Below are 27196 nucleotides of genomic sequence, written 5' to 3'. Positions count from 1 at the left end.
GGAGGAAGCATTTCTGTGTATTTTCCAGAATCTTTTGTTTATTCCTGGACCACAGACCTTCAAGTTCCCAGCCAGAAATGTGCCACCTCATACTTTGTGACCTGCCCCAGGCAACGTGGTTCTCTTAACTAGCAACCCAGTTAAACGGTTTTCTGGGTACAAGGAGCCCATCAGGTCACTGCTCACCAGTCCTCCTGTGAGGGTGACACAGGTGGGCTCTGACCTGCTTGTGCTCCTGGCGGACTGGGTGATTTCTGTGTCTTCCCTGAGACAGAACAAATGCACTGATGCCCTGCTGGGAGGAGGGGTGAAGGCAGCTCAAGGGTAGAAAGGATGTAGCTCGGGAGGTCTGCAGGCAGAAGCTGCAAGCGCAGGCCTCCCCACCACCTACAGTGGGCGCTGGCTCCCCAGGGCTCTCCTGGAGGGCACAGCCCTGGAGGGCTGCCTGGGGCAAAGCACTGGTGGCTTCAGACAGGGTGTTGGAGGGGTGGGTTGTTTGGGGAGGGATGAGAAGGGGAGGCACCCATGGTGGAAGGACCAAGGTGGGGAGGAGGTATCTGGACCACTACCAGCCCCAAAGGGGCCAGAGGGTCTCAGCTCAGCCCATAGGGAGCCGTGTTCCAGAGGCACCAGCTGCAGCGGAGGGAGCCCTGGACTGGGAGTCCAACCAGCTCCCCGCTCCACAGCTGCCCTCTCCGCGCCTCCCTTTCTCTGCGGGCACTAAGGCTGGGCTCGTGCCTGGCCTGTGGGCTGGCTCGGCTGCGATAGGGCTGGGTCGAGGCTGCAGACCAAGAAGCTGGGGGGGGCACACCTCTGGGGGCTGCACAACCACCCTTCCCCCCACATCACTGCACCTTCAGAACAATGCTCCTGATGGTCTGAGACCTTAGTCCTTCCAGCCTTGGGAGCCCTCTTACTGGGGTCACCCTTGGTCCCCGGGAGCTCCCTGGCCCCGTGAGAGGTGGGCGGGAAGCCAGGAAGTCAAGCGGGCAGTCAGATGGGCGATGGGCATCCTCTGTGGCCGCCCTCAGAAAGGGTGGCCAAGGCTTCCTGCCTGCAGGGCCCACGGAGGCCACACAGAGGCAGCGCAGGGCTGCGTCTCGGTGCCTCGTGCTCTGAGGGCGAGGCGTCCTGACCCCCGGGATGCAGAGGGTTGCTCTCCAGTGTCCACCCCTTCTCCACACATTTACTCTACAGGATGCCCGAGGACCGCAAGCAGCTCAGGGAAAGGGACAGGTTCTCAACAGACAATAAATAAAGAGATGGGCTGACCTGAAAGGGTCCTTCAAATCCTCCAGGCCCCCACCCTGGTCAGCAGCCGGGGAAACTGAGGCTCAGAAAATTACATCGTTTTGCCCAGTGCTCTCCAGGCACCCACTGCCCTTCTCTGAGCGGCACCATTCCACTGCTGGGTGTGAGCCCTGAGAAAGGAGACGACGACTGAGAAGGGCTCCTGGACAGTAACTGGACTCAGCAAAAACTAAAACTAAAACAAGAGCCCAGTGGCCACTTCTGCACAGGGCCTCTCACTGCCCCCAGAAGCCTGCACTAAAGCGGTGGCCTCCAGCACTGAACCCCGGGCCTACGCTGAGATCCTGCCCCTGAACCAGCCCTTAGAGTCCCTGGGATCCTATTTCGACCAACAGGACTGACACCCCCTGTCCAATCAGAGCTATGCAGCTATAGCCTATCGATCTTCACCAGCCAATCAGAAGGACTCCATTCTGACCAATCAGGACAGTGCCTTTTGGCCCAATCATACTGCAAAGATTTGGAGTCCTTATTTGCATGAGGACAGACCAATCAGGGACCAGGGGTGGGGACCTCTGTCTATATGAGTCAGCTCCCGGCAGGCTCTGGGAGCACAGGGTCCGTGCCCCCCAAAGGTGGAGGGCTGTCCCCATGGCTGGAGCTGAAACACTGCTGATAAAACAGTAAAAATGCCTCAGAGCTGAACTGAACTGTCTGCGCTCAATCAAGTTTCCTCCTGCACTGCACCCCAAATGGGGATTCCTGTTGGTGCTGAATTGGCCTGGTTGACATGGGTATCTGAGGGTCGGGGTCCCAGAATCTGCTGTCTAGATGGGAGATGGAAACACAAATGAGTACAGAGTCAGACAGAGAGAAGTCAATGGTTACACGGAGAGGGTCTAAGAAGGGGGAGAGCTCCTCACGCAGGTCCAGAGGTGAGAGGGAGGATGGAGCCCAGGAGGCCCTCCTGGAACAGGAGGCAACACTTGAACTTGGCCTTGAGGCGGAATAAGCAGCTGATTCAGGTGAACAGTGGGAAGGGTGGGCCTCCTGCTGGAGTAATGGCTCCGGCCAAGGCCAAGGCGGGGAGGCAGCAACTTTGGAGCATAGGTGTTCTCAGGGGAAGGAGGAAATCAGAGGCCAGGCCGAGAAGTCTGCCCACACCCTGAGCTCCATGTAGGCTGCTTTTGGAAACAGGGGCTGGCCTGGGTTTGGAATTTCCCCGAATTCCATTACGTTGAAAGTGCAGGAACCGGCAGCCCTCCAGATGAGCTCATGTGGAGGTGGGAGTAAACCAGTGGTCTCCACGGCAACCATGGGGCCTTGTTTGGGATGTCCAGCTGCCCCTCTGAGATGGGAGGCCCGCCCTGAGGAGCAGAGCAGCCGCTCCTCATTCCTTCACCGTGACTCGAACCCGCAGTGGCAGCAGGAACTGCTGGCCACAGGGGGCCCCTTACTCACCCCAGCACTGGCCGTCCAGGGGGCAGCCAGAGTTCCTGAGAAAGCCTGTGAGGTGGAGGCCCCACGGAGCACCCAGTCCCACTGCTCAGCCTCCCAAAGGTCAGGGGCTCCTCCGAGGGCCAGCAGCACACTCAGCTCAGCTCCCTGCGTCCGGGTAGAGGCAGGACACAGGGATGCAGTAAGGCGGTGGCAGAGGCCAGGAGCGAGGCTGGGCCCCCGATGGGATGCAGGGAATGTGAGCCTCTGTTCAGGTCAGTGTTGCTGCTTCTACAAAGAAGTGGCCTTGAAGGTGCCACCTGGCCCTCAGTCTCCAGTGCCTGTGTCAGCCTCCAGGCCGAAACCATCTGGAAGGCGCCGTGTCCCCCCAGCTCCACCTGAGGCTCTGCCCTCTCCACCTGCCTCCTTGGAAGCTCAGACTTAGGAACTCAGAGCTGAGAAGAGCAAGTGAAGACGACTCGGGCCCTGGAGACCAGTAGACCTGGGATCAGGGACCAACTGTGGTCTTTAGTAGCTTTGGGGCCTGGGGCTCCTTATTTGGCCCCTCTCAACCTCAGTTTCCCCACCTGTAAAGTGGTAAAACCAGAACAAAGAACCTCCTTCCTAAATGGTGGGGGTCCAAGGAGAAGGCGCACTTGGCGCAGGGCTAGGCGCACAGCACCTGCTCGGTAACTAACTGGCACCGCTGTTACCACAGATGGCGTCTTAGCCGGCTCCCAGCGGACAGGTGTCCAGGGCAGGCTCTCGGCTGTTCTGCAGAATGCTCTCCAATTTTATATTTACAATAAATCAATTATGACTGTTCACACGTCTTTCTTGTGCTGTTGTGCTTGATGTTATAAATACATGATTAATTAAATATACAAACCAACAGTTCTCAAACTGTTTAGTATTAAGATGCCTTTACATTCTTAAAAATTACTGAAGATCCCAAAGAGCTCTTGTTTAGGTACATCCACCGACACCCACTGTATTGAATCTAAACCCGAGGGATGTTAACGCGCACACGAACCCACAAGCACACGTCCCATCGTCTCCGGAGCGAGCGTGGCCACCGGAAGCCGGCCCTGTACACTCGCGAGGGACGGACAGGGTGAAGGATCCGTCTGTACGACTGTGAGAACAGCTGTGCCTGGTGGGTCCCGTCAAAGATCTGAAGGGTCCCAGCATCCCTGACCACCCTTTGAGAACCACTGACGTAAACTAATGAGCTGCTCTCTGGAAACCAGGTGGAGAGCCTTGGAAAGTCCCAGCACAGGTGAAGAAAGTTCTGTGGGGAGCACAGCCGCCAGCTAACGGGGGGCTGCCTCAGGCGGCTCTCCAGGGGGCCCCCCTTCCCATGCCTCTAGGGAACCAAAACCGGGAGCCGGCGCTGACCCATGGCAATGCAGTTTCGGCAACAGGGGTAACCCGGCGGTGACCCGGTGACCCAGTGACCCAGAGATGACCCAGAGGTGACCCAGAATTCCCACCTGTGACTCACCTTCAGAGAAAAGGCTCTGGCCCTTTTATCAAATGTCAGTAATTGAACCTTGAATATTTTAAGTACAGATAAAACGCTTAAGAAACATACTTGTGGTCAGGTAGTGTTCCCCCATCTCCCCAGCTTACTCTGTAATTACAGATGCTCTGGGAACGCTGACCGGACCCTGCCTGCCTCTCCCACATGGGCACCAGCTCCAAGCCTCGCTCTTGCCGTTCACCGCTCCGTGGCCTCAGCCGTCGGCACTCCACAAACACTGGGTGAAGGAGCCAGCCAGGTGCCAATGAACGGGCGAGGGAACCACCCCCACCTGACCCCACCCCACCCCACGGAGCTCCTCCTGTGACCCATTTACGCACAGTGAACACCTCGGAGAACCCGCCGGGGGCTCGTGACGCAAGGAAGAGCCTGGCTCCCGGGTCCCCGTCATGGGCCCACATTTAATTCGGGTAAATAGCGGTGAAAGTAACAGTGTAACTGGTTCGCTCGACAGCTCAACGCATACAGCCCCACACACGGCCTCGCAGAGCAGTCACTTCCACACCAGGTCGCAAGGGATGCGCCGTTTCGCTTTGGTTTGGGTGACAGGCTCCAGGGCCACCACCAGAGACAGCACCTGTGCCATCCACAAGAACGGGCCTCGAAGCGGAGACAGCAAAGGTGGTGCCCTTGGGAGAAAGGCCCCCGGATAGGAGCCGTGTCTGCGTGGCACCGGCTGGCGTGGCACTGGTGGGTACAGAACGGTGGGCCTGTGTGTGTAAAAAGACCTGTGTAATAAACCAAATAATATTGGGAATAATATGTCCTGATACTTCTGTGAGAAGCAGATTGGGCTGCATGTTACTCACATGCGTAGAAGTGCGTGAGACAAGCCCCATGGCTACGGGGGGGCAGGGAGAGCAAAATGCATCCTGAAAATGACAAGTTCACTGGCAGAGACGAGAGTCCCAGGCAGGGCTGTGTCCAGAGCAAAGAGCCGAGTCAGCCCCTGAGCCGAGGGAAACCCACTCAGAAAATGCACCCACAGGCGCACGCACACACCTGTGCTGCAAACACACACACACACGGATGTCCCCGAGCACCCCTGTGCTCAGCCAGGTCTCCCGCTAGCTGCTGCTCGGGGCACCTGCGGAGGGAGGAAGGCTGGGGAACTGTCCCTGAAGGTAGGTGTTCAGGACACACAGCCCCTCAGCCAGGCGGTGCACCCCACCTCTGGGCAGGGAGACACGGCGCTGCGGCTGGAAGCTGTGCAGATCCTCACGCCACGAGTGACGGCTGGGTAGGGGGTGCTGACACTTTCCAACTTGGTGTCCAGGACCTTGCGAGAGAGCTCTGGTCGCATGAAGCTTCCCTTGAGGGTGCTCGAGTGAGAAGTTCACTGCGTCCACTGGGGGCTGTGTGCCAAGCGGCTCCAGGGCCCCCCTCAGTCCTTCCCCATCACCTCCAGGAAATGACAAGGCCTTCAGCCCATCCATGGGCAAGGCAAGCTGCCGGGGGGCCCAGAAAGTTCTCTTAGGAATCCCAGCGAATCACGCTCGGAAAGTTTGGCTCCCATGTGTTTCTGAAGCAGGACAGGAGCGTCTTATCTGTGAGCTGAGCCAGGGCCTCTGGCCACACCTGGCAGAGCAGGTGGGTCATGAGCTCACTCCCGGGGATGGTGGAGCCATGGAGCCCACAGTGGCCAGAACTAAACTTCCAATCCCCCCGGTTCCAAGGGCCTCGTGTGCAGGACACAGGACGGGGTCCGGCTCCTAGACTCCCATGACGTGTGCAGTTCCTAGAAGCTGCTCAGTCCCGCATGATCAGCCACAGCCTCCTCTCCTTTACAAACTGAATTTCTATTGCAATTATAAACAAAACAAGCTCTTGAGCTGACTTCTAAGGAGGCGGAAGAGGGCTCCGGGTGAAACGCTCTGTTTAACTCCCTGTTAAACTTAAGTCCATGAGGACGTGGGAGGAGGCCCGGCAGACAGGAGGGTTTGTATCTGAAGAGGCTGAAGGGCGGACTTTGGAGTAAAAGGAGACAAAAAACGGAAGAGCTCCCGCCTCCGCCAGGTGCGTCAGGGATCCAGAATGTTTCGGAACTGAACGTGGCCTGCGGGTTCTGGCAGCCCCACGGCGTGACCTCCAGGCTGCTCAGCCAGACCCCAGGCCCGAGGCTCCCCTTCCAGCTCCCAGGACAGTGCCCGCCGGCCTCATCCCAGGAGCACCGGCCACAGTCCCAGAGCAGGAGGCAGTCTATCCAGAAGTGGGGTCTCAGGTGGCCTCAGGTGGGGGAGCGTCACCAAGGGTCCACTGCCAGGCTATTTGATGTCACAAAGGACATCCTGGATGGTTACAGTAGACACGTGCCTGGGAGGGAAGGAAGCCTCGAGTCTCGGGGTTCTCTCCACACTCTGAGTTCGACGTTCCCTGAAGAGAGATATTTTTAAGTCACGGTGACAGTGAACCCACAGGCCCTGGGCAGTGGAGGGAGCCGGCCTCACGTCTTCTTCCAGGAGAAGGCCTCATCGCCGAGGACCTGCGCCAGCCTGGCGTTGAAGGGCCCGTAGAAGTCCCGCAGGATCCTCTGAGTCACCGGCCACATGGGCCCCAGGCTCCGGTCCTCGGGGCGCCGAGCGTTGGACGCCGGGCTCTTCGTCATCAAGGCCTCTTGTTTCTCGCTCAAAGGCCCTGGAACAGAAAGGAAAGAGCTTGTGAGGCGGAGGCAATGGCAGGAGGCAAAGGAACTCTGCAGAAACCCCGGCCACGCTCCACGTCCAGACAGGAGTCTCCCTCCCTAAGGATGTGTTTGGAGATCAGAGTTCCTGGGCCGACCCGTGATGCAGTTGCTCAGGGTGGACGGTAGATACCGCATTACGAAACTGCGGGCTCCACGCCCCGTGTCTGACGCCCGCGCTCGGAGGCCCACCTGGAACATCAGGCTGTTGCCATCCCTGAGCCTCACCTCCTGGACCCCTCGCCTGAGCCTCACCTCCCGGCTTTCTTCCGGCTGCCCCCGAAGGGCTGGCTCCCAAGTCCATCGGCCTGTCCTTGGTCAACTAAGCAACGTGCCGGGCATAGTCCATACCCATAGATTTTCCTGGTCACCAGCCCACCATCCTCTCTACCTCGGGCTGCTAATGTAAAGGGCTCCTGGCTGGGCCATGATTCACCCTGTGTCTTGCTGTGAAGTGGCCGCAGGGAGGCGGGGGCAAGAGGAGCTGGCTGTGCCCAGAGACCCCACCAGCTGGACCTCTGAAGCAAGGACATCGCATGGGGAAAGGCCCAGGAACAAGCCAGCAGGTGTTGCCACCCAAGGCTCCACCTCCATCCCAGCCCCTTGGGCCACCAGCCTCTCACTGGCCTCACCCATCACTGGTTCACTACCCAGGCCTCTCTGCCCCAGGATTGCAGAATCTGGCCAAAGTCCTGAGAGCCCATCTCCCCGCGTCCTTCAGTTACATGAAACAGAAGGAACAGAACTGGCCTTATTGCCCATCTTAGGGATTAGACAAGCTCGTTGATGCTGGAGTCTGCAAGTGGCCAAATCAAAGAAAAACAGTTCTGGGCCTTAGAGCAAGTAATGATGCCATCACATCACCAGCTCCCCAAGAAGGGGAGAAAGAAAGTCAAATGATAAAAGGGTCCCGCGTCCCAGGAGCCAGGCCAGCAGCCCACACCCAGCCACATGGCTCGGATTCCAGGGATCCCTTGTGCCCGAGGTGTCCTGTCTGTTCCCTCCTGTGAGCCTCATGGCCTCTGCAGGACTGGCCCAGCCACCCCAACGTCCTGTCCATCCCCAAGGCTCAATTCACAGACTATTTCCCCCATGGAGCCTTCCACGCTCCCTTCAGTGGCTGGAACCCCAAATCATCCGATACACCTGTTCTGACAACACTAACCCTCCCATATTTCCACCAGTTATTTGAGCCGCAGTTTCTCTTCCTCCCGTGGCCGTAAGCTCCCAGATGAGAAGCCGTCTGCCCCTCCCCAAAGACCCCTCCCCGCAACATGCATCAGGTCCCATGTGAACTGGCGCTGAATGGCCTCCCAGCTCGGCCCATCCCTGCCCGGCTCACGGAGTCTGCGTGGGAACCAGCGAATCCCTCAGACAGACAGCGTCCATGGCCCTCGGCTCTGTTCCGTGGGCTCCATGACATCGTACCGAGGCTGAGGAACTGGAAGACCCGGTGCATGGTGTCCTTGACATTGGATGCGTGGTCTTCCAGGCGAAGGACAAGGAACTGCTCTTTCTTGAAAACCGTGAGCCAGTCCAGAAGATACACAGCGTACAGCCCGACCTGCAGCCTCACCTGGGACCAGAGAGGAAGGTGTCATTCCAGGAGTAACTCCCCCACGCCACACGGCACTTTTCCGTGTGGTGCGTCACCATAGACCAACCCCAGAGAGATAAACCAACCCCAAAGATGGTGGATTTTAAACACCATGCAATCCTGCTTCTTGCAAGGATTCCCACTTAGGGTGGAATCCAATCCTATGGCAACCCTGTGGGCAGTTCCATGGCATGTTTCATAGTGAGGACTCAGATAAAGGAAGAAGCCAACATGAGAGCCACCACGGGGACAAATGTTCTTTGCACAATATCCTGGCTGTCTCTGCTCCTACGCCCAGCACACGACAGCCATGGAAACACCGCAGTGGGACCCAGAGCCATGCGCACACAGTGGGAGGCATGAATGCACATCAAGGCGGCAGACATGCCACCCCAAAATATGCCACGTTGGCATGAGGATTGTTTTGTACCGAAGGCAATTAAGAAAAAACAGAAATAAGAGGAGCTCTCTGCCCTCCCTCTGTTTTCCTAAAAGCAGGGCATAAATTTCTGAGGGTGTCTCCCTTCCCCGTCTCCACCAGGAAGGACAGAAGTTAATCACTGGAGACAACTAGACCCCTATCAGCCTGGAGCCATCGCCAGAAGACTCAACATAAACCTTGTAAAACTAGCCTTTGTCACCATTGGTCCCCCCACATACTTGCCTTCCCACAATTTGCTGCCCTAGAAACTCAAAGTCGTCCTCCTTTGTCCATCAACTCTCTACAAAGTATCGTTCTTTTGTTAAGGTGCTTTATAAGCCCGAGTTCTAACCACCTCTTTGAGTTACTTGCCACTGGTTGCTCCCATGTGGATGTGCCACAGACGTGTCAATCAACTTCTGTTTGTTTTTCTCTTGTAAATCTATCTTTTTTCCAAGTTTCAGGGCCCCAACCAATGAATGAACTATCACTCTTTAAGCCTTAGAACAGCCTGGAAAAATGGTACTATGACCCCATTTTATGATGAAGAAATGGGTCTCAGAGAAGCTAAGACAACTGTCCAGCATCACACAACTAGTAAATGCCTGAGCTGGGAACTGAACCCACGTCACCGTCTGGTTCCACAGGCCGCGCCTTCCAGCAGCACCACCAGCCAGATTTTGTGGTTACCTGGGTCCTTGTTATGGCTTCCCTGACAAACGCCAAACTCCAGCAGGACAGCCTGGAGCCCTACCTGCGCCTCTGACACCTGCCTGTGCAGCAGCCTGCCTTCCAGGTGGGGCGGCTTTGATAACAAGGATGGGGGAGTAACACCTGTTAATCTTGAGCCCCACCACCGCCCCTGGGGACTCCACGCCTCCACCTCAAGCAGATCTGTTCCTGCCTTACCACGTGAGATGCTCAGCGGGGGGGGGGCTTGTGAACCACATGCCGGTGCAATTGGGAGCATCAGCCTCACAGTGGAAGGCTCACCACCTGCGTGAAACCTGCAGAAAAGGCACCTGGACAACCCAGGGTGCTGCGCGGTGGTGGAAACCCATCCCTTAGCTAAAACTTGCTGAACTCTCCATTAACGGCTTCTTTTGCATTTAAAAAAAAAAAAAAAAATGCAAGAAATGCATAGCTATATCCTTAAAGGCAAACAAGAGAAAAGCAAAGAAAATATTTTTCCATTGCGACCCTGTCGAAGAAGCAATGACAGTCCCTGGTGGGTAATTTTTAAAACCAACAAAACAGCCCACCCTTGGAGAGAATGCGGAGGCAATTTGTGAGCTGGGTCCGCACGTCTGCCAATCCTAATTGCAGGGTATTCTCAGAGCCTCACTAAATAGCAATCTTCCTAAACGCACCCTCATTCTCTCGCCGAGGGAGGAGAGAGCATTGTAGCTGGCAGATCAGCAGTGAGGAAAGCCCGGTGCCAGCTGACGGGGCCCATGGGCCCATCGGTTCCTATACTTCTCCATCTATGAATATTTGTTTTTGTTCTAGCCACCCACTCACAGGCCTGGGAGGGAGTCATTTGCACACTGAACCGCCTCTCTGTATTTATATGCTAAACACCGTCCACACCACTTGCATAATCAGCGCGGAGTGGCCGCTCTGCGGGGGGGTCCGGGTGCGCACCGGCATGGCGTTGTTGAGGCTGTTGTTGTAGACGCAGGCGCGCAGCGAGTAGTCGAGCAGGCAGCTTTCGAACAGCTGCAGGGCCTCCGTCACCTTCTCGTGGAAGTCGTCAGCGGATTTATTCGAACTCGCAAAGTAGAGATAGTCCGAGTACAACCTGTGAACAAAATAAACAGATTTTCACCACCTGCCAGTGGGAGGAAAATCACAGCATTTAGGCGAAAATGAAAATCAATGCGCAATTACCGTTCGAGTTTTGTTCCTTAAAACTCTGCCATTTCTCTTTGTTCTCTTGCAGATGATCCATTTGCCTGCTTCCCTTCCTGCCCCCCTCCCAGGGCCACCCAGGCCCCCCCGGACTCAGGCCTGTCTACACAGGCCCCGGACAAACCACCGCTGATTTGTCTTTTGTTCTTTCCTGCCACCTTAGGCCGCGGCTGTTTTCACAGCAACAGAGAGCTCTGAGACAACGCCCGGGTACCGAGACCGTGCAGCAGCCGAGAGAGGCCTGAATTTCACGCTCCTTCCAGCGTCTCCCTCCTCCGTCGGAGGGGACCAGAGCGCGAGCATCTGTCGCTCAGGCAACATTACAGTTCTATGTGAAATTCCCGGCCCTCTCCACAGACGTTCAAACATTCAAAACAACGTTAGGAAATGTGTCTCTCTAGATTGGTGGGGACCCACTTCTTAGCGCAATGTACGCCCCCCACCCCACGTACGCACGCAGACACCTGGAGGCTGTATGTCTGTCCGCACACATGGACCTGTCCACACAGACCGCGCCCACATATGGAAAGGTGTTTTCATACGGAAACGGATAGTCTCTCCTGAACCAAACTTCACTTGGGCTCCTGTGGACCTTCTCAGCTAGGTCGCAAACTTGTGGACGTCTGTGTCTGTCTTTACAGACACCCCCCCCCCCCATAGCAGAGATGTAGACTCACTGATGCAACCTCGGCAGGTCAGGACCCCAAAGGACACTTGCCTTAGGTTCTGGGAGCCAAACAGTGAGTGAAAAACTGCCTGCTTCAGAGGCTGAGAAGCTGTCCAGAGCTGGGAGATCTGTCCCATGACCTGAAGGACGGACCGGTCAACAGAAGGTGCAGGAAGAAAGACGGGTTTGATTCAAGGGAAGATGTCTCGGCTGGGCAGTCCAGCGGGCAGTGAGCAGCCCCAGCAGCAGGGGCCCCCGAGGCTGGAGGGGACAAGGCCCTTGGGCAGAGCGAGGGCCAGCTGACCCGGACACCCAGCCAGCCCCACGTGTGGGTGCTGCCAGGCCCCCTCCTGCAGAAGCACCTCACTTTCTTACTCTTAAACCATCCCAAACAGATGGGTGTTACATTTGGCCAGGACTGTTTCCAACAGCAATTCCAAATATAAGTCCAAGTACATTCCAGGCCTTCTGTGCTTGGTTATTTTAGAAGGCTGTTGGGGCGGCCGGGGACGGGAGCCTGCACTCACGGCCGCGCTCCTCGGCTCCTTGCTGTGCCCTGCAGGGACCCGGGACCCCGCTCCTGAAGGAGAGTGGGAATGCGTGTGTGTGTTGGGGGGGTCCCTAACCTGCTGCTTCTGGAGGGGACCACGTCTCTCCCCACAGGGACAAAGGAGCAGCCATCAGTGAGCTTCAAGGCCCCACCATGTAAAACGTAGACAGTTACCCCCCAGGCCACAGCTGAATTCATTGAGGACATTGCCGGGTGTGGCTCTGAGCCCACCTGAGCAGACGCAGGTGTACTGACCACCCTGACTCAGGGGCAGCGTGTCCGTGGGACCCTCCTCCAGGCCAGGCTCATATGAGTATCGAAGGGGTGGGCAGTGGGAGCCGCTGACCACTCCTGGGCTGGCTCCCCCCGAGGCCGCACCGGCCCCCACTTCCCTGTGCTCCCCCAGGGCCGCCAGCCGGCTTCTCAATGACACACAATGTGAATGGTGACATTTCCTCAACCAGGAGCCCCTGAAAGGTGGCACACAAATGTCTCCCAATGAACCCCCCCCCCAATGACACCGCACAGTTCTGTGGCACCTGGAGGGTCGATATACCTGTGATCACAGAAACGAAAGCCAGGGCAGCCCCTCATTATTGCCCATTTGCCGGCATTCGGGCTGAAGCCACTGATCAATACGCCCAGCCTCTGACATGGCTCCATCAATAACGGTCAGATATCTATTCCCTACAAGGAAACACAGCCACGGAATGAAGCCGGGAAGGAGGCGTGTTTGCCCCACGGATCCACAGAGCGTGACCGTCTCATCGCCAGGGCCAAAGCAGGACTGGCCAGGCGGACACCAGGAGGACATGTCCAGTCACCGTAGGCCATGAGTGTGGGTGACACTGATGAGGCTCCTTTTCTGCCAAATAAGAGCATCCAGGTTTGGGCTTAAAATGTCCAAATGGATGCCAAGCTTTCTGGTTCCCGGGGGCCTCTGGGGGTGATCCCCTTGAGTGGGAGCAGAGTTCTGGGTCCACTTATATTTCTTCCACACCAGCCCATCCTGGGTACCTGGTGAATGGCCACGGAATGAAAGGCAGAGCCTCTCGGAGGCAACACCAGGCATCCTTTTTATCTCTAAGCCTGGGTGGCCCGACGGGAGATGTCGGCGGTGAGAAAGGCTGGCGCACAGAGCACGGCCGCCACCCCTGGCTCAGGCAGCCCCACAGCCAGGCCGAGGGCCCAGACCGAGGGGCCTCACTGCCCAGCGACGGCCATTACCTCCCACCCCTCAGCGCTGTTGGAAGGAGAGGTCCCCAGACTCCGCCTGGTGGCCCAGAGTCGAGGCCAAGCGCCTCCCGACCCGCCACCAGCACACAGCCCGCCTCTGAGTGTCTGCGGACAGAGAAACAAGGGGCGCTTCTCCCGAGACCCCGCTGCAGGGAGCCGCCCTTCGCAAACAATCCTGAGGGAGTATGGGGACTGCCAGTGACTTTGTAAACACGTCCCGAGAAAACAGGCTGTGTTAAACACAGGAATTTTCGGCATGAGGGTTCTTTTCCACCAATAACAAGATGCGGCCCCTCACCGGGGTGACACTGACCGGCCCTGAGAGCAGCCTCACAGGCCCAGCCGTCCCCGCCTGGCCACGGCCACCTCCCCAGCTGCAAGGTCTGGGCCAGGCCCTCGCCTGGGTGCGGCTCACGGCTCAGCCCAGGAAGCGGCCGCACAGAGGGGTACATCAGGGACCCCCAGGCCGGCAGCTGGGGGGAGCGAGGCGCCTGAGCTCACCAGGGAACGGACAGGCAGCTTGGACTCCGCCACCGCCCTCCTCGAGCCTCCTGCTTTCATTCTCGAGACTCCAGGGGCTCGGAGAGGACAGGCGGGCGAGGGCCGGACGGCGGGAGGCCGTGAGGATCTGCGGCTGCCGTCGCCACCTTACCCTCCAAGGCCCTTGCTCCCGATGCCCCTGCCTGTCCGCAGGGGAGCCTCCTAACCCCCCTTCACCGCCGTTTATGTTAACAATGGTCCACCCGCCTCCTGATCCTCGGGTGAACCTGTTACAGAGGAAACGCTGCTGCTGCCTGGGGCCGGCCCGCTCCCGCCTCCACCCGGGCTGTCTGGGGTTTTCGGCACTGGCTGAGCAGCAGGAGAGGCTCAAGTCAGAGGCCGACGCGATTCAAAAACCTCAGCCCACTCGGCCCCCTGCAACACGCTGGCTACCTGCCGGGTCGGCGCCTCACTCGCCCCGATGGGGAGATAAGTGAATGAGCTGAGTCCGGGCCTGGGCACCCTCACAGACTGGGTCCTGACTGCTTACAGACCTCCGCAAAAGTGGGGAGTCACCCTGTTGGTGCTCACAGTCCAGCATCTCCCAGAAACTGCTCCCCCGAAAAGACCAGCCACACCCAAGGCCAAGTCTCCCAGGTCGAGTCATCACCACGGAGCTCGCAGAGCAAACGCTCCTGGGGCGGCCATTTCCGTGAGTGGTATTAAGTCTACACGCAGATTAAAACTAAAATACACAGACAACTAAACCCTAGCAGCTGGTGCACGACAACCCTCCAATGTCCCTCCCGTGACCTACATCAGAGGGCCGGCGCCTCCCAGCCACGGTTCACGTCTCACGGAGCTGGCACCGCCTCTGAATTCAGAGGCCAACTTATCAACCGCCTCACCAATGAAGAGGCGGGGGGCTAAGGTGAGAAGCATTGAAAAGACCAGTCTTTTCCACTAAAGAATCGAACTCAATGAAAAATTCTGCTTGTAACTGGTGGCTTCTTTTTTAATTAACGGGACAGTTTAGCCCAGAAATGTACCACCCGAGTTTTAAATGATGGTTATTTCTTACATAGGGACACTTACAAGATTCTTGGCTGGCCCGGGCCATAGCACATTCCCATCCTCTGTCCACCTCACGTCTTTCTCCGGAACCTTCAAAGTGGCTGATTGGACTTTGCTACAATTCCAGTATTTTCAAACCCTCTACCTTCGACCAATTATAGAAATAAACGCTAAGTGTGAATCTAAATCTAGAAATAAAAGCACCCCCTTCTCACCTCCAAGCCAATTTGTAAGAGAAAATGAAGGATTTGGCCCAGTCCCACCGGCAGCGAGCAACCCGGGGATCTCCCTCTCGCAGAAGTGCAAGGTCACGGGAGGACCGGGGTGGCAAAGGGCCCGGGACCCAATCAGACGATGGGAACTTGGGCTCCAGTGTTTGTTTCTTCAACCGTGACCTAAACACTCGACATTCATCATCCTCCCTGGTGGGAACGGAACACGAGGCAGCCTCTTCAGAGAAGCTATGAGTCACGGGAGTCTTACAAAGAAGAAATTCCTATTGTTACAGATCTTTATAAATGTTTAAACAGCAATGGGACAGCTGCTGCTGTCAGCAGCCCACATGGAAAACTTGCGCGTGAGCACGCACGCGGCTGTGAGCGGGGAGGCCTATGCGGCGCCCAGTCCCACCCCTGCCGTCACTGTCCCCTGCAAGGCCCCGGTCCCTGGAGGACCAGATTGACAACGGGACAGAGCAGGTGCAGCAGGTAACGTCTAGGCTGGTCCCCAGGACCCCCACTTCCTAGTACTCAGGCCCTGTGATCTCCTCCCCTTCAGTGTGGCCTGGACCTCGTGACTTGGTTTTTAGCAACAGGACATGGCAAAGGTGACGGTTGTCACTCTTGGGATCAGATTACGAAAGATGGAGACTTCTGACCAGGTGGCGGACTTTCTCCCTCGCTGGCTTGGATGAAGCTCGCAGACACAGTGGCAAGGCCCACGGACCAGACACTGAGGGCGGCCTCTGGTCAACAGCCAGCAGAGATCGGAGGCCTGTTTCCAACAGCCCTTGAGGAGCCTAATTCTGCCAACAACCACATGAGCTGGAAGCGAATCCTTCCCCATCCAGCTTTTGGATGAGACCACGCCATGGTGACGCCTTGCTGGCAGCCACGGGGAAGGTGAGACATTGACATGGACGGCCCAGGAGAGCCAGGCCAGGCTCTGACCCTCAGAAACGGTTGTTTTAAGTCACCGCGTTTCTGGATGATTTGTTACGCAGCTCTAGGTGACTAACACAGCAGGCAGCCCCACGCTGGGTCAGCTCCCTGACGCAGGCTAGAGCCATGTATCTCCCTTCTCCTGGGCACCAGCAGGCCGGTCATGACAGGTCAAGGCCTCATCCTCTGATCACGTGCCAGCTCCCGAAGGGCAGGCGCCAGGACGCTTCCGCATCCACCGCGGAGCATACGCTCAGCACCAAGCACGGGCCCAGAGTGGGATCAGGGCTCAAGAAACAATTTAATTGGCGAAATATTTATATTAAGTCAGGACCAGGAAGGCAGGAAACCCCCGCTTTCAGTTCCCAGTGTAAACAGAGTATTTGTTCTTTAAAAAAGAAGAAGTCGAGAATGTGATGACTACCTGGGATGGCCGTCCTGTGGCCATGACCATCAGGCCGGGAAGCCAGGCCTCAGGCTGGGGTCTGAGAGGTGAGCCGGGCAGGTACGGCTCTGATTCGGCTGGCTGACCCTGGGCAGCAGGGCTGCCCTCCTGTGCAAACGCTCCCCTTCGCAGCACCCGGGCCCTTGGAGGCAGAACCAGAACCTCGGGGGGAGAGAGGATACTTGGGAAGCTGGCTCCACTCCCCGAAAATAGCCTCTACCGATGCACTTTCTACTCTGCCTGCTTAGATGCTTCTTCCGCTGACCCCTTCCTTCCATTTAATTGGAAAACTCTTACTCATTCTTTAAAACCCAGCCAGGCCTCAGCTCCCCCAGAACAGTTTTCTGGGGCCCCCCACTGGAGTGTGTTGTCTCTTCGGGGGCCACGCCTCACCCTCCCTCTGCTCTTGCTGAATCCACAGACCACAGCAGCCACGGCCACTCCTGCGTCCCATTTCCCCAGGGCCTGGAACAGGGCTGGCACCCACAGAATCAAGCCCAGGCAAAGGCTGGTGCCCACCTCTCTGAGTCCAGGCAGGCTGCAGTTTCACCCCTGACCCTCTGAGGCTGAGGTGCAGTGTGACCTTCCTCAGAATGAGGAACTAGGGAGATGGGACAGGAAGGCTTGGGTGAGAGAAAGCTCGCTCCTGGGAGAATGTTCCAACCTTGTGAACTTTAGCTGGGGGCAGGCTGAGGAGGAGGCGGTGCAGCTGTGAAAACATGGCCGTGGGCGGCGAGGGGTCAATTGGTCACCAGGCCTCTCCTTTCAGGGCTGGCCGCTATGTATAGTGTCCACCCAAGGGCCCCCTGGCTTGTATCAACTGTGCTCGACCATGGGGGCCCAGCCCACTCCACGAGCAGAGACCAAACTCCTGTCTCCAAAGTGTGGAAGCTAGCAGGTAGGACCTGGGGGCTGCTCCAAGGTCGGGGCTGCCTCAGAGCCGGGGGGGGGGGTTCCTGAGGCTGGACGACAGGCAGACATACAGAGGCAGGGGGAAAGCTGGAGCCTGCACACCCAGAGCCCACAGGACAGCGGCATCGACCACGTCGGGAGACGGGAATCCCAGGAGTTAAACCCCATAGATCCCCGGGCGTTTCTCATTTCCTGGCAGTGCCTATGGGGAAGTCCCAGGTCCCCGGGTCAAGCCAGCCAGAGGCTAAAGACTGAAGGCCAGGGTCCCTGGCCAAGAAAGCAATCTACCATTTGTTTAGACACAGCGAGATGACCCCAAGAATAATATTTACATAAGAAATACCACTAACATTGCAAGTTAAGCTTGTTTATTTATTTTTTTTAAAAAAAAAGAGGCACAATCTTGCTTGTGATGAGAAGAAAAACTGTTCTTTAAAACGGCCTCATTTCCCCCAACCACCCCTGCCTCCAAAACAGAAAATCTAAGCAGCTCACCTCTCCACCGGGTCCCTGAGCATGACGATCAGCTTCGCCTCCGGCTGGAAGGCGTGGAGGAAGTCCTGGGTTAGAAAGGGCGGCTCGCCATCCGAGCTGTTGTCGTAGAAGAAGGTCCAGGCGTTGTTATCCCACATGGTGGAGGCACTGGCCTCCCCTGGAGACAGAGACACCGCAAATGAGCAGTGTGAGCGATGGCTCCCCCAGAGCAGCCTGGGTGAGGGGCCACGCCTGACTCTACGTCTTCCTCTCAGACAGCCGTGAGGGCTCGAGCTGGTCCTCCATGCTGGCAGGTGGTCTCCAGGGAGTGGAGGCCAAGACCCACCCTCAGCCACCGTGACACCCCCACCCTGCCTTGCCAAGGACCTCAATCTAGAAATCCAGGTGATCCAGGCAACACTGAGTGCGCCTCCTCTAGCTCCTCTCTCCAGAACATGCAAAAAAACCTCCATTAGCGCCTGGTCTCCCAATGTCACAATATTTATCTATGCTCACAGTGCACAGCTCTGTGGTGTTTTAAGGTCCCACAGAGAATGTACTAGATGGTTTTCTAGCATCAGGGATGGAGCAGACACTGGGAAGCTGATTCTTATTGGGAAACTGGAGGCAGTCTGCATCGATCTCGCCTCGAAATCACATCGGCGAGTCCTCGGGCACCAACAAGAGGAGGGCTCTGTCAGGGGGCTCCCAAGACCTCTGTCTCAGGCTCAAGGTGCAGCACGCCCATCCACCCCAGCAGCGCCCCCCATCTACTCAGTTCCACCTGGGGAGCAGAAAGGTGGTGCTCACTCCCATTTATCATGGTCTGCATGAATGGAAGAGGAGATGTTAAATATTCCAGGACAGGGTGAGACATTTCAACATTTCTCTCTCAGAAACTGAAACAATTCCCTGACTTTATTTATTTCTTTTTTCTAGACAGTCTTCAGAATTCTAGAAAGAAAGGCAAATCAGCCGATTAAGTGTGTGCTCCATTTCCTGACACGTTTCATGGGACTCTGATATATCTCAGACACAAATGCAGGAAATGCCTGAGCCCAGAACCCGGCCTCTGCTGGGTGATGAGCACAGCACGCTGCGCAGGGGCCGCATGCACAGGGGACTCGCAGGCGTGCAATCACGTCCAGGGGAGCTTTTCTGTTCTCTTTCTTTCTATGTTTTTAAGAGCTAATGCCACAGAATACGGAAAAGAAAGGTTAATCAGAGGTCCTTTGAAAATTTCACTCACACTGAATAAGGAACTATTAGGACAAGGCAAGTATCTTAAACTAAATTGGCACAAATTCTGTCAGATGTCATAAGTGGACTGGTCCTACAACCGAGAAGCTTCTGTCTATCCACCTGTCTATCCTTCATCCATCCTTACCCATCCTCATCCATCCTTCATCCACCCTCACTCATCCTCATCCATGCATCCATCCGTCCTTCATCCATCCTCATCCATCCATCATCCTTCATCCATCCTATCTATCCATCCTTCATCCATCCTCACCCATCCATCATCCATCCTTCATCCATCCTCATCCACCCATCCATCATCCATCCTCACCCATCATCCTCACCCATCCATCATCCATCCTCATCCATCATCCATCCTCATCCATCCATCCATCATCCATCCTCACCCATCATCCTCACCCATCCATCATCCATCCTCATCCATCATCCATCCTCATCCATCCATCCATCATCCATCCTCACCCATCATCCTCACCCATCCTTCATCCATCCATCATCTATCATCCATCCATCCTTCATCCATCCTCATCCATCTTCATCCATCATCCATCCTCATCCATCATCCATCATCCATCCATCATCCATCCATCATCCATCATCCACCCTCACCCATCATCCATCCATCCTCCATCCATCCTCATCCACCCTCATCCATCCATCCTACATCCATCATCACTCATCCATCATCCATCCATCCTCATCCATCATCCATCCATCATCCATCCATCCTCACCCATCCTTACACATCCATCCAGAGACCATTCATTGGTGTGTAACATGTGCCCGGCACTGCACATGGCATTGGGGATAGATCAGGGAAATGAAACGAGGAGCCCCTCCTCTCTCATAACGTATCTGGAGAAAGAACAACAGTTCAGTAAACAAAGCCCCGTGTGCACTCACAGGGCAGAGAAGGGGCCATGAGCAGAGGCAGGCACTTTCAACATGCCTAGAGCCCCAGCTCCAAAGAACCTGGCCACTCGAATCCTTCGTGACTCCAGCCATCAGCCCAGACCACTGAGGAAAGGACCTCTTGGGCCGAGGTGAAGAAAGGCCCTTATGGTTCTAGCAAGGATCTAAGTGGAGGAAGCTGGAGCAGAGCTGAATCACACAGTTCAGGAGAGGGAGGAGCCCAGAACCGATCTGGTCCAACAGCCCATTTTATAGGATGTGCAGACTGAGGTCAGGACCACAAGGATAGACTTGGCATGTGGCAGAGCAGGCTGGTGCACGAGCAGGGCTGGATGCCAGCTCTCCCCCTGCCTCTCCACCGCCATAAACCACCACACTCTGCCTTGGGTAAATACATAGCAGCATTTCGTTTTTCATTCCCCCTTTTTAAATGTGGAAGCAAATGTTAGGAAACCAAACCTTGGCTTTCCTTTCTCATGCATTATCTCAGTCTCCTTCCCCGGCTCTACGATGCATATTTTTAGCTTTTCATAAGACCGTATTTTCCCAGAGGCACACAGGGTGGAAATCACAGTCCAACATTAATCAGACTTGTGGTTTGGGGTGTTTGGACCCCAAGGCTGTAAAAATGTAAAAATATAGCTAGTAGCCAGTTCACACTGGAGGGAGAGGGGTATGATCCCATAAGGCTCCCAGGATTTGGTTTTGAGCTAAAATTAAAATAGAAAAAAATCAGGGCTTAGGCCCTCAGACAAGTAAAGAGCCATCTCTCAAAGGGTCGATGACAACGCCTCCTGGTCACTAATGGATTCACCGAATTTGAGACTTGAAATACAACAGATTTAGGCAAAATTTAAAAGTTGGTTACCTGCCAATTTAAGCAAAACACACGCTTAGATTTCTCTCTTTCAGAAGATATACGGGGACAAATATCTTCTCCTGAGCTGAGCCCAACACAAAGAGCAAAAAGATATGTTTTTAATAAAACATTCTTGCGAATTAAAGAAACGATTGTTAATCAAACCACCTCATTTCGAATGTCTGAAGGCATTAGGTTGACAAGGGCCGGCTTTTTTAACAGCAATTAGTCGGCAAGGATGCCTCGGGCTGCGTCTGTTCCCGGCAAGGCTGCCTCTGTCTTTCTGGGGCTCCAGCAGCCAGGGTTACCACAGCCTCACTAATCAGTTAATTGCACTGATGAGCCCCCACCAGACTTAGATCGGTTTATCAGTTAGAGAAGCCAAGCATGTGCGCTTCATTAAAATAAGAACAAAGAAACGGCAACTTTTAAAAAAAGGCATTTCAGCTGTGCTGGAGTCCACGGAACTCGAAAGCCCACTAACATTTCTGCTTTATAGAAACTGTTCAGGTGATGTGAACGAACGTGTCACGTGGGGGCGAGAGATGGCCAGGCGGGGATGCACGCTCCTCGGGTGTCATGCAGGCGGAGCAAGGCTGGGCCTGGCCCAGGGCGGGAGTGGCTCGAGGGAGGGATTGGGGACGCCGTACCGATGACGATCCTGCTCATCTGGCCGAGCTCCCGTGCAGAGCTGGCCTGCAGCCCCTGGTGGATCTGGTGCGCGGCCAGGTCAAAGAGGTCCAGGTAATCTTCCACGGGGTAGCGGTCCCGCAGCCCATCTCTCAGGCGAACGATTCCTACAAGCACCGAGAAGCAGGAGTTACTGAGGATGAAGCCGTCACTGCTGGGCTGGTGGCCTCCCAGGGAGGGACAGAGAGGGGTGGGAAGGCCCAGGGGCCAGCTGCAGCAGCCAAAGCTCGGCCCAGGAAGCAGCGGGGAGGCGGGCGTGGGCACACTGGCTGCACCTTCTAACCCGTTTGCTTCGGGGGCGACTCACACCACCAGCTAGCTGCACAGTGGTAACTAAAAGGACGTCCCAGCTGTTCGAGAACTACAAAGGTGTCCACTTGGAGGGCCAGAAAGCCGGGGGGCTGGTTAACACAGACACAGAGATGGTGGGCAGGGTGCACACACGGCGTCAAACAGAAAAGGGCACTTGTTTCCAAGGCTCTGTCTCCTGGTCCAGGGATTTTCAATGGTGAGCCACAAGGATTTTAACAACATGCAACACCCGACTACTCAGTCAGGGGCGCTAATCTCTTTTCCTTTAAATTGTGAAATAAAAAAAACGATAACAGCCAACACAATAGCCGTCCAGTGTGAATGAGTCGAAATTATACCATTTTTTTTGCCCCGGCCGGTGTGGCTCAGTGGATAGAGCGTCGGCCTGCCCACCTAAAGGTCTCGGGTTTGATTCCAGTCAAGGGCACATACCTGGGTTGCAGGTTTGATCCCCAGAACCAGTCACTGTGTCTCTCTCACATCGATGTTTCTCTCTCTCTTTCTCTCTCTCTCCCTCCCTCCCACTCTCGCCAAAAAAAAAAAAAAATCAATGAAAAAAATCCCTCAGCTGAGGATTAACAGAACAAAAAAAAATTATATTTTTTGGTGTGCTGCAGAATTTTAATCAGTTCATGTGCCGTGAGATCAGAAACGTTGAACATCGCATTAGATCAGGCAGCCTGTCTGTCTGTCCAGACAATACGGAGTATTGAGGGCCCCAGACAGACACTTGGGCTGAACAGCAGTGATACTGGCATGAGCCCCACGCAGCCTCAGTTTGCTCCTGGCTTAGATATGGGCACATTTCACCTGCAAGCCCATTAACCACACACTGTCCCAAACCACAGCTTCTGAGGTTAGCGGGAAGCAGGAAGAGCATGCCCGTGGGGCAAACAAGAGGCTCCAGGTGGCACGGGCGCGGGCTCTGGAGCACAGCCCTGAGCTCCTGGCCGGGAGGAGCATGTTTCCATCAGGGAGGGGAGGACCGGGGGAGAGCACCTCCGAATGAGCAGGACGGTAAAACCCTGGCTCGAGCCCCGCGGCCGCTGCCAAACCCCAGACACATGTGTGCCCTTGTCCACTCCGGGAGGACTAGCAAAGGGTGAGGTCAGACACGTCAGGAAACATTCAGCGTTGGCCTAAACCTGGGTTCCACTCAGGAAAACTTGAAGACTCCTAAACAACCTGGCCCTGCCCACGGAAACGCCCTCGGCCGGCCCAGACTCCAGCACCGGTCATCCCAGAGCTCCGGTGACCACACGTCTCTTGGCAGCTCGAAAAGGTTAAGGAGAGGAAACAGTGACCGAGGGCGCAGGGCGGCCAGGCCGGGCGGGGCCGGAGCCAGCCTGCAGTGGGCGGGCGCGGCCGCTGTGCGCCCCGTGGGAAAGGGGGTGCCCTGAGCAGGCTAGCTCGCCCCCACCCGGCCCCAGTGACCTCGGCGAGCAGAAGGTGCGAGTGGGTGAGTGATGGAGGCGGGACCCCTCCCCAAGCGCACGCACCAAACCGCTTCCTCGTCCACCAGTGCGGCTCCTTGATGGCGGAGAACTTCACCTCGGGGTGCAGCCGCAGGCGGTCATACAGGTCGGTGGTGCCGCACTTGGGCTGCCCGATGATGTAGAAGCGCGGCAGGCAGCGCAGGCGAAAGTGTCGCCCGCCCGCGTGCGACAGGTGGCCCCAGAACGCCTTGCGCAGCGCGTCGAAGGTGGCGCGGAAGCGCTTGGAGTACAGCGCGTAGGAGTTGGTCAGGTAGGGGTCGGTGGTGTTGCGCCCCGGGAACTCCTCGTACCAGCACGGGCTCCTGCTGTTGGGGAGGAATTTCCTGGGGATGACCGCAAACATCTGCAGCGAGGAAGAACGGGGGGGCGCAGAGGAGTGGAATGAGCCCGGACACTTTCTAACCGCAGCATAATCCTGCTCAGGCCCTTAACTCCGGCGTTCAAATTAAAATCTCATCTGACAGGGACGGAATACCAACATCGAGCAAAACCCGGGTAAAGAGCGAAAGACCGTGTTGACTCTTACCCAAAATTAAAAAACAAAACTTTGGAAAGAATGAAGATAACAGTTGGATCCAAATTCACCCTGCCATGATTTATCTCTTGCACGCACGCACGCACCCAGGACAGTCGAACTGAACAGTTGGAATCTGTTTACTAGTTGTGTATTTAATGGCCATCAGAGACAAAAGTACTAATTAGGACAGGCTAGGAACAGGCTGATGTCTGCACGGGCAGCTGGAACCCCTCCACCGCCTGTCAGTCATCCCCCAAGGCCTCCAGCTGCACGGCCGCAGGTTCCCCTCCCGGGGCAACATTGTAGCAACCAGCGCCCTGCCTGCACCCTGCTCGCAGGCTGTCCAATTAGCCTCGCTACAGTGACGGAAAAGTATCCGTTTTTTAAAATCTGTCAATCAACCAAGACTAGCGTGAGGCTACTCACGTGGGGCTCCTGCCTTTTGAGGTCCTCTGTGTCGGGGAGCTGCCTGGGCGTGAACTCTATCCGGGCTGTGATGCTGCTGATAATTAATTTAACGCTTGGGTAGTCCTTCATGTATGAAATATTACTTGCAGAGGGCTGGTGATGGTGCTCTTTGGCGTCACTCGGGTTTTCGCCGTCCGCCGAGCTGGGACCGCCGGGGAAGGCTCCGTAGTGGAAGGGCGATGAGATCAGCAGCTCTTGGTGGGCCCCCGACAGGATGTAGGAGGCCATCACCAGGGTCATTATGAGGAGTCCGAACACGAGGCTGCATCGCCTCCCCTTCCTGAAGCGCGAAAAGCCGGCCCAGCTCTCGCCGCCTTCGGCCCTCACTTCGAGGACCGCGAGCAAGTTCATCTGCTTACCGTCCACACGCAGCACGATTCTGCTCTCCCCGGCGCGCGCGGGGCACTCCTGGCGACCGCGGGGCGCGCCTCCCCGGCAGCCGGCCCTCGGTGTGTCGTCGGGTGACAGCTGTATGCAGCAGTCAGCGCAGTGCCTCATGGTAGTGCCCGTGGCCGGCGGGCCCTCCGAGCCATGGGCGAGGAGTCCGGAGGGAGCGTCCAGCTGGGAAACCTGAAGGAAGGCACCGGTGACAGATATAAAAACGAGCGGGCACCCGGGCGCTACAGGACAAGGGAGGGCGTTCTTTGGCTCGGCTCCGAAAGAAGGGAAGGAAGGGATCGCCAGCTGTCATGCTCTGTCGGTGCCGCCGGGACCGCGGGAGAGCCGCATGCTCGGGAGCCTTCCCGCGCGTCCTTCAGGTTTTTTCCCGTGGCACAGAGTGACGTGGAAGGGGTCTCGCTGGAGAACGTGGAAACAGCCAAGGGACTGGCAGGTGTCATGGTCTTCTCAGCAGGGGATGGGCTGGCACACCGCCCATGGAGACGCCCTGGAGGCTCCCCTCCTACATCCTGTGTTCCCCTGAAATGTCTCCTCTTCGGGGGGCAGGAAAGTCCTTAACATGTGAGATTACCTAAACCACAAAGAAAACAGGTTTTATTCCATCGTGCGGTAATAGCAATAACCCCAGGTCATCTTCCGAGGAGAGAACCTCTGAGTTTCAGCCCAAACCTGCCGGGTCACAAGTCATAGAAAACCATACGGATGAAGGGGGACTTCAGGACCCTGGTGCCTGGCTTTGGGGTTCAGTCTCTGCCAGCGACTGTGGCCCCAACACCAGCAGCACCAGCAGCGGGTCAGACACCTCATATTTTGCCCAGTTCGCAAACCCTCTGAGCCCCCGCCTGACCTGGCTGTCACTAGACCCCAGTCCCGGGACCTTGACTCATCCTCGGATTCGTGCTCAGTCAGTGACTGTGAACTTGAGAGATGCGCCGAAGTATCTGCGCTTTTAAGTGAACTAAGAATCCATGAAGGAAGGTGGGGAGGTGGGGAGCAGGCAGAGGATGAATGAGTTTCCTCTCCCGATAGCACAGACCCTCCCTTCCCCAGAGCCAACCTTTATTGCCAGCTCAGGAAGCAGATGTAATGAAAATCTAGGGAGACCAAGACGATTTCTTCTCCAGGAGAGGGTATCACATAAAAAAAACCATTCGACTCCAAGCCCTTAGGCAATTAAATCCAACGCACGGCATCCCCCGTGTGATGACATTCTTCAGACCCGGAAATAATTTTTCATGTTTGTCATCCTGGGAAAAGCAGGATTCTTATAAATCTATTAATAGAATCCTGTGGTTACAAAATGCATTATTGCCTGGATGACAGGGCTTTAAGTAAAAAAACAAAAAACAAAAGAAACAAAAATGGACCAGCTGGTGTGGCTCAGTGGTTGAGCATCGACCCATAAACCAGAAGGTCACCGGTTCGATTCCCGGTCAGGGCACATGCCCGGGTTGCGGGCTCGATCCCCAGTCGGGGGCGTGCAGGAGGCGGCTGATTGATGACTCTCATCATTGATGTTTCTGTCTCCCTCTCCCTCTCCCTTCCTCTCTCTGAAATCAATAATAACATATATATATTTTTAAAGCAAAAATGGAGACCTACCTAGTATCCAGCGGTGGTGGACCACCACGAGTAGCTGTGTGACCCTGAGCAAGCCACCTAACCTCTCTGAGCTCCGGTTGCCTCCCCAGTGAAATCAGGGTGAGGGAACCTCCCTTATGAGCTTGTGAAAGTGCTGTATCAGTTAGTGCACGAAAAGAGTGTGCATAACGCCCGCACATATTTAGCATCCCCTAAAAGGCACGCAGCATTAATGCTTCCAGCACCATCGATGACTCTACTAGGATGACTTTTGTCAGTGAATGCCACGAACATTTGAAATGGAGTCAGAAATGGGAGATCCTATCACATTACTTGTCCGCAGCGCTCTTACGCAAGGGCAATGGCTGCACCCCCAACTCTGTACACACACCCTCAGACAACCCCCGCTGTCCCCAGAGAAGGCAGAATTAACTAAACCTGCAGCAAACCCTCCTCGTACTGGCTGAGGGGCTCGGCCGTCAGAACTCCCTTGGACCACAAGGCCCAAGTTTCATCAAAGCGCATCGACCAAGAAAGAGCCAAGCAGCGTTTCCTAAAACGTCTCCCACACCCAGCCCGCATGCTGCCGATGCGTGTTCTGTGCTTGAGTTACAGGGAGGAAATGTGAAACGGACAGAGCGACGGCCTTCTTTACAACGGGACTTTTCAGGGCCTTTAATCTGCTCCTAAGCCCCGGGAGTCCACAGGAGAGGAACAGAATACACAGAATTTCCAAAACATAACCGGCCACGGATTTTTCTCCCTGAGGTTCAAGGAAGCAGCTTGTGAAATGCTGGCCAGTGAAGGCGGAGACGGGTCAGGACAGTTCTGAGGAGAGCAGAGCAGTGGGGGCCGTGGGAGCAA

The 27196-nt window shown here is 56.0% G+C and overlaps 1 protein-coding gene across 5 annotated transcripts in view; it reads right to left on the bottom strand.

Moving 5' to 3' along the window:
- Window positions 1-3580: 3580 nt before the first annotated feature.
- Window positions 3581-27196, bottom strand: part of CHST15 (carbohydrate sulfotransferase 15) — a 50233-nt gene continuing 26617 nt past the window's right edge. For 4 of the 5 annotated variants that reach the window (XM_081158650.1, XM_081158648.1, XM_081158649.1 and 1 more), the window contains 8 exons: window positions 24311-25322; window positions 23371-23710; window positions 21520-21666; window positions 17860-18016; window positions 10574-10730; window positions 8340-8487; window positions 6679-6865; window positions 3581-6604 (listed from right to left, as the gene is read on the bottom strand). In XM_081158650.1, the coding sequence (XP_081014776.1) occupies window positions 6496-6604; window positions 6679-6865; window positions 8340-8487; window positions 10574-10730; window positions 17860-18016; window positions 21520-21666; window positions 23371-23710; window positions 24311-24850 (1785 nt within the window). In that variant the 5' untranslated portion in view covers window positions 24851-25322 and the 3' untranslated portion in view covers window positions 3581-6495. Of the gene's footprint in view, window positions 6866-8339; window positions 8488-10573; window positions 10731-17859; window positions 18017-21519; window positions 21667-23370; window positions 23711-24310; window positions 25323-27196 lie in introns of all 5 variants that reach the window. The other variant, XM_081158652.1, reaches the window with a different exon arrangement.

Source organism: Miniopterus schreibersii, assembly GCF_964146895.1.
Source record: "Miniopterus schreibersii genome assembly, chromosome: 14".
NCBI classification, from domain to species: Eukaryota; Metazoa; Chordata; class Mammalia; order Chiroptera; family Miniopteridae; genus Miniopterus; species Miniopterus schreibersii.
The sequence above is the reverse complement of the archived record's forward strand: the minus strand, read 5'-3'. Positions and strand labels throughout refer to the sequence as shown.